Raw genomic sequence first — 12,272 nt, forward strand, 5'->3', positions numbered from 1 at the left:
AATTTAAAGAAATAAAGAGAGATTCAAAAGAAGGAAAGATAGGCAGAAAGAAAGAAAAGAGAGAGGAAGAAAGCTCAAACTAATCCAGTATAAATAAAGAAGAAAATTTATCAATTTCCTTGGCAAAAAAAATAGTTGCTAAAGAAACCACGTTTATCAACATACACACAAATGCATATGTGGGACTGTCAATGTATTTCAGTGTGTGCGATACAGACGATCATTCGAAACCCGATCTTTTTTAAGCATAACAGAAGTGAAAATTTCTCCTTTTACTGCTTACAAATGACAGAGCTACCCCCAATTTTTAGGAAATATGGACACTACAAGAATTTTCATTGGTAAGAAATGTGGAATTTGACAGTTCTGTGGGAGATTTCTTCCAGAGCAAACTTCGTTCGTGCAGCACCGTACTCCGTAAAAACTTAACTACATGCATCGGCTGCTTGGAATATGCGCTAGCTAGCTAGGAATGCTAGACTGCCATTGATTCTGTGTGTGTGTGTACGTCTCTGAGCTGTGTGTTTATTGCAGAAAAAGGCGCACATTTTGCAATTCGAAAGAAGAAATTAATGATATAGCTTTTTTGTCTCTTTTTCTTTTCTATATTTTGATGGTGAAATATGGGGAATCTTTCTAAAATATAATTTCCATAGGAGAATTTTGCTTGCCCGATTCGGGCAAGCAGTTTTTGTCTTTGCTTCAAAACACTTGCCTGACTCTAAATTTTACTTGCCCTGGGCAATCGGGCAAGCGCTTATGTCGCACCCTGCATTGAATACCCATTGATTGCATGTTTGCCAAGCTGTACCCCTAAAGGCGACCGCACACCTTACGACTGGTCTGCGACCCGATTTTGGAACGAATCGCATTTTGCTCATTTTCTGAAGATGTGAATGGAACATATCATTTCATTTGAGGTTAAAATTAATTGAAATAATAATATTATAACAATTTTGAAAGATTGCAAGTCCTTATTTTGGAGTAAAGTCCAAATTAGTTTCAAATCGTAGCCAATCGTACGACTGCTATGACGTCATTACGACTAGATATCAAATTCGCTTTTATTCTAAGAAGGATGACAGCATAGTCACAAATTTTATCATAGGTATTCGTACGATGATTTAGAACATTACAGTAAGATATTCCAAGTCTCAATATTAGCATCAAATTCTATTACATTTTATTCTGAAATCGGGTCGCAGACCAGTCGTAAGGTGTGCGGTGGCCTTAACATGATAAAACATTGAATACCCATTGATTGCATGTTTGCCAAGCTGTACCCCTAACATGATGAACCATTGAATACCCATTGATTGCATGTTTGCCAAGTTTTGTCCCTGACATGATAAAACATTGAATACCCTTTGATTGCAAGTTTGCCGAGTTGTGTCCCTGACATGATAAAACATTGAATACCCATTGATTGCATGTTTGCCAAGTTGTGTCCCTGACATGATAAAACATTGAATACCCTTTGATTGCAAGTTTGCCGAGTTGTGTCCCTGACATGATAAAACATTGAATACCCATTGATTGCATCTTTGCCTAGTTGTGTCCCTGACATGATAAACCATGGAATACCCATTAATTGCTTCAACAGATGAACAGCCACCAGATTTCACCGGTTGTCCCTCCAACATGAACGTATCAACAGGTTTAGGTCAACCAAATGCTACTGTGAAATGGTCAGCACCTAGTTTCACAGACAATGTAGATGTCAATGTTACATCATCTCATGCATCTGGGGATCAGTTCAACATTGGGGTTACAGATGTGTTTTATAATGGAAGTGATAGTGCAGGGAACATTGCTTCTTGTGTTTTCACCATAACTGTGTCTGGTAAGTGGATTTTGAAATTTCAAAATTTGTGAAAACCCTCTTTGATTCTTTTCGTTAAGTACATGTAGAATCTCAAAAGTACTGTATCTAAATACCCAAGTCAGTCTACAAGTACCAAAATTACTTTTTCAAAACTTTCCCTGGAAAATCATTCAGGATGAAGAAAATTTACTTTCAATATTGATTACTTTGAACAAACTTGTTTCTTGAAGTCAAAGTTGAGATAAGGTGACTCATCTATCCTAATCCATAATCTGTTTCAAAGAGAATGTGCACTCCAAAAAGAAGTGTATTTCTTCAGGGATTAAATCCAATAGAGAATTCTGAGCCTCGCCATTGAATGAGAGGTGTTTCTAGTCTTCATTCTGCAATTTTTCAATACTTTTATATTTTATTTCATTGTTTCTCTGATTTAACTCTAATCGTGCATTAATTCTTGTAAATATTGTGATTTTCATGATTTTTATTTCGATAGAAACAGAAGTATCCTTTTGATTTTATCATTTCTTATCTGTAAATTTGTCTTATTCTGCCATCTATACTAGCACACATATCCGTGGTAGGGCAGGGGGATAAAGTATTATAAGGAAATTTTTATTCAACTTCAATTCATACTTTGTCTTTATATGGTAAGTCTCGATGAAAGATTTACTTAAAAATTGATGTTGATGTTGGTTGATTATCCAAGGAAATTTTATAAGACAAAAAGTGTGCTAGAACGTGAGAATTTACAAAATTGATCTGTTATTTCAATTATTTGGGGGTTAGATTTTCTTAGCTTTATCACTTTGTGAATGGACGCATATATATTACCAAATAGGGGTAGTGTATAGTGAATTAGTAAGTTATTTATTTTCTGTCCCCTTCTCAGACAATGAAAACCCAGTCATCAATGGATGTCCAAGTAATCAAGATGTCAACACAGACAGTGGTAATGCTACAGCTTTAGTAACCTGGACACCACCTACAGCAACAGATAATTCTGGTACTCAGAAACTGACATCCACTGCCAATCCTGGAGATTACTTCCCTATTGGAAACAACACAGTGACTTACACCTCAACAGATGCTGCTGGAAATTCAGATACATGTACTTTCTACATATCTGTTACTGGTAAGTGTTCTTGAAAGAAAATTTTCTATCAACTGGAAATTACTGCTGACCTTCTGAATAATTGAAATTATTTCATTTTATCAAAGATATGTTCAAGAAATTCACGCAGTATGAAAATAGATTTCAGCTTCAGATGTTTGTCATTGAATAGGTCACAATCTTAGTCACTTTTTTGCCTTCTCTTCGGAAAGCAACAGTTTGTGTTTTACAGTTTACGAAATGAGAAATTAAGAATGAATACTGAGGAACTTTTCTTGTTTTCTTCCCAGACAATGAGAATCCAGTTATCAGTGGATGTCCAAGTAATCAAGATGTCAACACAGACAGTGGTAATGCTACAGCTTTAGTAACCTGGACACCACCTACAGCAACAGATAATTCTGGTACTCAGACACTGACATCCACTGCCAATCCTGGAGATTACCTTTCTATCGGAAACAACTCAGTGACTTACAAATCAACAGATGCTGCTGGAAATACAGAAACATGTACTTTCTACATATCTGTTACTGGTAAGTAATAATTTGGCCTTGACGGAGACAGTTCAGCCTGCCAAACAAAGGTGATTTTGAAAACTATTGGTTTATGCATATTTCCTGTATAAATTACGCCTGATTTACCACTTACATTTATAATATTAGATGTCCAATAATGATGTTCGCTTTTGTCACAGTGCGCCAAATTGAAGCCTGTTGCCATGGTTGAGAACGTTATTTTATATGTTAGTCGACTCATTACTTCAAAACAGTAGACTCATGAATAAAATTGCTTATTCAGCCATGGCAACAGACGTCAATTTGGAGCACTGTGGAAAAATGTGCATCAGCATTGGACATATTTTAGTATACGTGGTAAGTGAGGCGTTATTTATACAGGATATCTGCCTAAATCATGGATTCAACCAATGTTTTTCAAAACCACTTTTATGAATTTGGCCACCTGTGACTACATAACTTAAAGGTTTCCCCAAATCCCTAACCAAGTTTTATTTCACAAGAAAGTCTTTGCAGTAGTCTTAATGTCTGACTTCAAAGTCAAAGTTTATTTGAAGTCAAACATTAAGATTACTTCCAAGACTCTCTTGTGAAATCAAACTTGGTGAGGGATTTGCATGTAGTTGGGAAACATTCATGTTATGTAGTCACGGGTAGGCGAGAGACAATAAGCCAGTTCAGGTTAGGTCACGATCAACTTTTCTCAAATTACCTTTTACAATTTCAAATGAAAATGTTGCATAAGCTTTTAAAGCATTTAAATTCTAAGAACGAAAAGCATTGTATTGATCAGGTGACGGAACATCAAAGGTAATGCTTGGAAATCTGTTTGTTTTATTGTCTGCTTTAGGCACATTTGACTATTGTTTGGGCTAATGTCAAATACCAGTGATTACGAAGGCTTTGTTATTCTTCAACTTGGATGTGATGAAAAGAATATTCTAAAAGGAATACACAAATGCCTACAGTATGTCAGTGAATTTGAAAACCACCTTCATGGTTTGGTATCTCAAATGACCTTTTACTGCTATTGCACAATGTAAAACTGTGAACAGGCTTATCTGGCTATTAGATCCAATCAAACCTAAAAGAGATTAACTTCCTTGGAAGAGAGCAGTTCCCTGTAAGACATTATAGCCTGGTGTGTGTTACGTGCATGGTGTTAAGAAACATTATGGCCTATATATACTACGTGATCGTCAAACTCAATTTTGTTGAAGTATATTCAGGAATTCCACCATAAGATCGTTGTGTCTGTTTTGAGGTGTTGGACCATTTTATTTTACTGTCTGTAATAGGCGTTAGTGATTCCCATCTTTCCCAGAACCGACTCCTGTTCTGACCTAAGGCTTCGGTTCTTGGAGGAGTTTATGGCACAATAAACTCCTTAGTGTATAACATTTCCAAACAATTGTCAATTTTGGTCATGATGCTTTGAGCCTAAAATTATAAACTTAGTCTTGAACGAGTATCAACAGGGTTTTTAGGTTATGTTAAAAAAGAGAATCGGTTCTCTTGTACAGTGAATCCTTCAGGCTCGAGTAATTGACTCTGAAACAAGGGGGTTGACTCGTTGACTGGTGACAAGAATGGGGTAGACTCGATTACTTGGCTCTGTTGGGCAAGCATAGTCTGTAAAATGTTCCATTGTCACTTTAAATTAAATGGTTGACCAAACAATGCTATAGAATTCACCAATGAGGTCGAAGTTTTTTTTTGTTTGTTTGTTTATACAGACAATGAAGATCCAGTCATCAATGGATGTCCAAGTAATCAAGATGTCAGCACAGACAGTGGTAATGCTACAGCTGTAGTAACCTGGACACCACCTACAGCAACAGATAATTCTGGTACTCAGACACTGACATCCACTGCCAATCCTGGAGATTACCTTCCTATTGGAAACAACACAGTGACTTACACGTCAATAGATTCTGCAGGAAATACGGTCAACTGTGTCTTCTACGTTGTTGTAACAGGCAAGTTAGAAGGAATAAATATGTTCAAACCTGTAGATACTAATTTTCTTTCAATCTATCAGACTGGCAATCTAAGAACTAGTTTAACAACAACATGCTTTTGAGTTGAACTGACATGTAATAAACATTGCATTCAGATTCATTTTGATAAGAATTTCAAATTACAAATTAGATTTTAGGTGTACATGTAGCTGATTTAGCATCTGAGCTGATGTTCCTGTCATGAGTAAAATACAGACATGTTTATTTGAATGCAGTAGTGAGATGTTAATCTGAGATGACAAAAGTTTGGCCAATTATTCTTTCTTCTCAAATCATGCCAAGACTTTTATTTCTTCTATTGGAATTGGAATACCTTGATAGGGTACCTAATTTGAGTGTATCAAAGATTTTTAGCTCCATTGTTTTTATGCGCCCGTCCTACGGAACGTAGTATGGTACCACGCTCGGTGTCCGTCAGTTTCTCTATCTGTCCGTCCATTAACTTTTCCTTGTAAACGCGATAACTTCAGTTTAACTTTACCTAAGCTCATATAATTTGGTGTGTATGATACTAGAATTGATCCTAGGAAGTCTAGTGATTTTGAGGTCAAAAGGTCAAAGGTCAAGGTCACAGTGACATGTATTCATCTTACCCTTCTGCAGCCCTTGTAAATGCTATAGCTTCAGCTTAACTTAACCTAGGCTCTTATAATTTGGTGTGTATATACTAGCATGGATCCCAGGAATTCTATTGATTTTTAGGCCCAATGGTCAAGTCTAAACCTTCCATTTTTCTTGCTCCACCAATTACTCTATTTTCTGCATTTGAGGCGGGCGTAGTATGTGCTTGCCCCAGTGACACTCTTGTTAGAAATGTTGTATTGATTTTATCTTAGGACAGCAGTTTGTATAACTAATGAGGCAACCCTGATTACATAGAACCAACAATTTTTTGTTCCTGTATTTTGATGAATAAGGTGATATATGACCATTGATCGCATCTCTTTTTTCAAGCTCATTTCGTATCCCCTAACATGATAAACCATTGACTACCCATTGATTGTACGGTTGCCAAATTGTGTCCCTTACATGATAAACCATTGAATACCATTGATTGCATGTTTGCCGAGTTGTGTCCCTAACATGATAAACCATTGAATACCCATTGATTGCATGTTTGCCAAGTTGTGTCCCTGGCATGATAAAACATTGAATACCCTTTGATTGCATCTTTGCCAAGTTGTGTCCCTGGCATGATAAAACATTGAATACCCATTGATTGCATGTTTGCCGAGTTGTGTCCCTAACATGATAAACCATTGAATACCCATTGATTGCATGTTTGCCAAGTTGTGTCCCTGGCATGATAAAACATTGAATACCCTTTGATTGCATCTTTGCCAAGTTGTGTCCCTGGCATGATAAAACATTGAATACCCATTGATTGCATGTTTGCCAAGTTGTGTCCCTGGCATGATAAAACATTGAATACCCTTTGATTGCATCTTTGCCTAGTTGTGTCCCTGACATGATAAACCATGGAATACCCATTAATTGCTTCAACAGATGAACAGCCACCAGATTTCACCGGTTGTCCCTCCAACATGAACGTATCAACAGGTTTAGGTCAACCAAATGCTACTGTGAAATGGTCAGCACCTAGTTTCACAGACAATGTAGATGTCAATGTTACATCATCTCATGCATCTGGGGATCAGTTCAACATTGGGGTTACAGATGTGTTTTATAATGGAAGTGATAGTGCAGGGAACATTGCTTCTTGTGTTTTCACCATAACTGTGTCTGGTAAGTGGATTTTGAAATTTCAAAATTTGTGAAAACCCTCTTTGATTCTTTTCGTTAAGTACATGTAGAATCTCAAAAGTACTGTTTCTAAATACCCAAGTCAGTCTACAAGTACCAAAATTACTTATTCAAAACTTTCCCTGGAAAATCATTCAGGATGAAGAAAATTTGCTTTCAAAATTGATTACTTTGAACTTTGAACAAACTTGTTTCTTGAAGTCAAAGTTGAGATAAGGTGACTCATCTATCCTAATCCATAATCTGTTTCAAAGAGAATGTGCACTCCAAAAAGAAGTGTATTTCTTCAGGGATTAAATCCAATAGAGAATTCTGAGCCTCGACATTGAATGAGAGGTGTTTCTAGTCTTCATTCTGCAATTTTTCAATACTTTTATATTTTATTTCATTGTTTCTCTGATTTAACTCTGATCGTGCTTTAATTCTTGTAAATATTGTGATTTCATGATTTTATTTCGATAGAAACAGAAGTATCCTTTTGATTTTATCATTTCTTATCTGTAAATTTGTCTTATTCTGCCATCTATACTAGCACACATATCCGTGGTAGGGCAGGGGGATAAAGTATTATAAGGAAATTTTTATTCAACTTCAATTCATACTTTGTCTTTATATGGTAAGTCTCGATGAAAGATTTACTTAAAAATTGATGTTGATGTTGGTTGATTATCCTTGGAAATTTTGTAAGATAAAAAGTGTGCTAGAACGTGAGAATTTACAAAATTGATCTGTTATTTCAATTATTTGGGGGTTAGATTTTCTTAGCTTTATCACTTTGTGAATGGACGCATATATATTACCAAATAGGGGTAGTGTATAGTGAATTAGTAAGTTATTTATTTTCTGTCCTCTTCTCAGACAATGAAAACCCAGTCATCAATGGATGTCCAAGTAATCAAGATGTCAACACAGACAGTGGTAATGCTACAGCTTTAGTAACCTGGACACCACCTACAGCAACAGATAATTCTGGTACTCAGAAACTGACATCCACTGCCAATCCTGGAGATTACTTCCCTATTGGAAACAACACAGTGACTTACACCTCAACAGATGCTGCTGGAAATTCAGATACATGTACTTTCTACATATCTGTTACTGGTAAGTGTTCTTCAAAGAAAATTTTCTATCAACTGGGAATTGCTGCTGACCTTCTGAATAGTTGAAATTATTTCATTTTATCAAAGATATGTTCAAGAAATTCATGCAGTATGAAAATAGATTTCAGCTTCAGATGTTTGTCATTGAATAGGTCACAATCTTAGTCACTTTTTTGCCTTCTCTTCGGAAAGCAACAGTTTGTGTTTTACAGTTTACGAAATGAGAAATTAAGAATAAATACTGAGGAACTTTTCTTGTTTTCTTCTCAGACAATGAGAATCCAGTTATCAGTGGATGTCCAAGTAATCAAGATGCCAACACAGACAGTGGTAATGCTACAGCTTTAGTAACCTGGACACCACCTACAGCAACAGATAATTCTGGTACTCAGACGCTGACATCCACTGCCAATCCTGGAGATTACCTTCCTATCGGAAACAACTCAGTGACTTACAAATCAACAGATGCTGCTGGAAATACAGAAACATGTACTTTCTACATATCTGTTACTGGTAAGTAATAATTTGGCCTTGACGGAGACAGTTCAGCCTGCCAAACAAAGGTGATTTTGAAAACTATTGGTTTATGCATATTTCCTGTATAAATTACGCCTGATTTACCACTTACATTTATAATATTAAATGTCCAATAATGATGTTCGCTTTTGTCACAGTGCGCCAAATTGAAGCCTGTTGCCATGGTTGAGAACGTTATTTTATATGTTAGTCGACTCATTACTTCAAAACAGTAGACTCATGAATAAAATTGCCTATTCAGCCATGGCAACAGACGTCAATTTGGAGCACTGTGGAAAAATGTGCATCAGCATTGGACATATTTTAATATACGTGGTAAGTGAGGCGTTATTTATACAGGATATCTGCCTAAATCATGGATTCAACCAATGTTTTTCAAAACCACTTTTGTGAATTTGGCCACCCGTGACTACATAACTTGAAGGTTTCCCCAAATCCCTAACTAAGTTTGATTTCACAAGAAAGTCTTTGCAGTAGTCTTAATGTCTGACTTCAAAGTCAAAGTTTATTTGAAGTAAGACATTAAGACTAGTCCCAAGCCTTTCTTGTCAAATCAAACTTGGTGAGGGATTTGCATGTACTTAGGGAAACCTTCATGTTATGTAGTCACGGGTGAGCGATAGACCATAGGCCAGTTTACGGTTATGTCATGATAAACTTTTCTCAAATGACCTTTTATTTGTCATTAAGATGAGCACTTCAATTTCAAATGAAAATGTTGTGTAAGCTTTTAAAGCATTTAAATTCTAAGAACAAAAAGCATTGTATAGACCAGGGGAGCGTATCATCATTATTTTCATCCGACAAGTTTTCAGATCTGACATCTTTCTATGATTTTGATTGGGAGAGAGGCACTGTTTCTATGGTAAATGTCGGATAGAATGGGACTTGTCGGATAAAACGTCTGACAAGTCCTTTCATGAAATGCCCCCCAGGTGACTAGGATGGAACATCGAGGGTAATGTTGGGAAATCTGTTTGTTTTATTGTCTGCTTTAGGCACATTTGACTATTGTTTGGGCTAATGTCAAATACCAGTGATTATGAAGGCTTTGTTATTCTTCAACTTGGATGTGATGAAAAGAATATTCTAAAAGGAATACACAAATGCCTACAGTATGTCAGTGAATCTAAACTGAAGTCTTATCTTTTCTAACAGTATTAGTTATAGGCACTTTGACACTCATCCAAACTTTCTTTCTTTTCTTGTGCGCCTCGGAATAGAATATTTCTAGATAGATGGCGCTATATAAATGCCTATTATTATTATTATTATTAATTTGAAAACTACCTTCATGGTTTGGTATCTCAAATGACCTTTTACTGCTATTGCACAATGTAAAACTGTGAACAGGCTTATCTGGCTATAAGATCCAATCAGACCTCAAAGAGATTAACTTCCTTGGAAGAGAGCAGTTCCTTGTAAGACGTAATAGCCTGGTGGGTGTTTCATAAAGCTGTTCCTAAAGTAACGCACAACTGGAACCTGTTCTTAGTCGCTAAATCAGTTACATAGGGAGATCATTTAGAACAAGAAATGGTCACCAGTCGTTCGTAAAGTCATTTGTATCTTATGGACAGCTTTATGAAACGGGCCCCTGGTGTATGTTGCGTGCATGGTGTTAAGAAACATTGTGGCCTATATTTACTACTTGATCGTCAAACTCAATTTTGTTGAAGTATATTCAGGAATTCCACCATAAGATCGTTGTGTCTGTTTTGAGGTGTTGGACCATTTTATTTTACTGTCTGTAATAGGCGTTAGTGATTCCCATCTTTCCCAGAACCGACTCCTGTTCTGACCTAAGGCTTCGGTTCTTGGAGGAGTTTATGGCACAATAAACTCCCTAGTGTATAACATTTCCAAACAATTGTCAATTTTGGTCATGATGTTTTGAGCCTAAAATTATAAACTTAGTCCTGAACGAGTATCAACAGGGTTTTTAGGTTATGTTAAAAAAGAGAATCGGTTCTCTTGTACAGTGAATCCTTCAGGCTCGAGTAATTGACTCTGAAACAAGGGGGTTGACTCTTTGTCTCTGGTGACAAGAATCGGGTAGACTCGATTACTCGGCTCTGTTGGGCAAGCATAGTCTGTAAAATGTTCCATTGTCACTTAAAATAAAATGGTTGGCCAAACAATGCTGTAGAATTCACCAATGAGGTCGAAGTTTTTTTGTTTTTTTTTGTTTATACAGACAATGAAGATCCAGTCATCAATGGATGTCCAAGTAATCAAGATGTCAGCACAGACAGCGGTAATGCTACAGCTGTAGTAACCTGGACACCACCTACAGCAACAGATAATTCTGGTACTCAGACACTGACATCCACTGCCAATCCTGGAGATTACCTTCCTATTGGAAACAACACAGTGACTTACACATCAATAGATTCTGCTGGAAATGCGGTCAACTGTGTCTTCTACCTTGTTGTAACAGGCAAGTTAGAAGGAATAAATATGTTCAAACCTGTAGATACTAATTTTCTTTCAATCTATCAGACTGGCAATCTAAGAACTAGTTTAACAACAACATGCTTTTGAGTTGAACTGACATGTAATAAACATTGCATTCAGATTCATTTTGATAAGAATTTCAAATTACAAATAAGATTTTAGGTGTAGGGCAATTCCATAGGTTGGTGGACATGAGCTCAATGTGTCTTTGTACATATAGCCCATCTGAACCGTAACGTGAGTAACCACTTTATCTGCACCCCTTGTAAAAACCATGTGTTCTTTATTTTTTTAATTATATACAAATTTTTCTCCCTAATATACTTCTTTGAAATGGATATAATCAACTTTCATAAAAACCTTGCATGAGGACACATGAGGAATAGCCCTGTAGCTGATTTAGCATCTGAGATGATGTTCCTGTCATGAGTAAAATACAGACATGTTTATTTGAATGCAGTAGTGAGATGTTAATCTGAGATGACAAAAGTTTGGCCAATTATTCTTTCTTCTCAAATCATGTCAAGACTTCTATTTTTTCTATTGGAATTGGAATACCTTGATAGGGTACCTAATTTGAGTGTATCAAAGATTTTTAGCTCCATTGTTTTTATGCGCCCGTCCTACGGAACGTAGTATGGTATCACGCTCGGTGTCTGTCCGTTTCTCTATCTGTCCGTCCATTAACTCTTCCTTGTAAACGCGATAACTTCAGTTTAACTTTACCTAAGCTCATATAATTTTGTGTGTATGATACTAGAATTACTCCCAGGAAGTCTAGTGATTTTGAGGTCAAAAGGTCAAAGGTCAAGGTCACAGTGACATGTTTTCATCTTTCCCTTCTGCAGTCCTTGTAAATGCGATAAGTTCAGTCTAACTTAACCTAGGCTCATATTATTTGGTGTGTATGATACTAGCATGGATTCCAGGAAGCCTATTGAT

The 12,272-nt window shown here is 36.4% G+C and overlaps 1 protein-coding gene across 5 annotated transcripts in view; it reads left to right on the forward strand.

Moving 5' to 3' along the window:
• LOC129254649 (mucin-3B-like) overlaps window positions 1-12,272 on the forward strand; it is a 115,472-nt gene that overhangs the window by 9,946 nt on the left and 93,254 nt on the right. For all 5 annotated transcript variants that reach the window (XM_064115673.1, XM_064115681.1, XM_064115689.1 and 2 more), the window contains exons 12-19: window positions 1,604-1,843; window positions 2,715-2,957; window positions 3,227-3,469; window positions 5,188-5,430; window positions 6,979-7,218; window positions 8,095-8,337; window positions 8,607-8,849; window positions 11,071-11,313. In XM_064115673.1, coding sequence (XP_063971743.1) covers window positions 1,604-1,843; window positions 2,715-2,957; window positions 3,227-3,469; window positions 5,188-5,430; window positions 6,979-7,218; window positions 8,095-8,337; window positions 8,607-8,849; window positions 11,071-11,313 — 1,938 coding nt within the window. The remainder of the gene's footprint in view (window positions 1-1,603; window positions 1,844-2,714; window positions 2,958-3,226; window positions 3,470-5,187; window positions 5,431-6,978; window positions 7,219-8,094; window positions 8,338-8,606; window positions 8,850-11,070; window positions 11,314-12,272) is intronic.

Source organism: Lytechinus pictus, chromosome 1 (assembly GCF_037042905.1).
Source record: "Lytechinus pictus isolate F3 Inbred chromosome 1, Lp3.0, whole genome shotgun sequence".
Taxonomy (NCBI): Eukaryota; Metazoa; Echinodermata; class Echinoidea; order Temnopleuroida; family Toxopneustidae; genus Lytechinus; species Lytechinus pictus.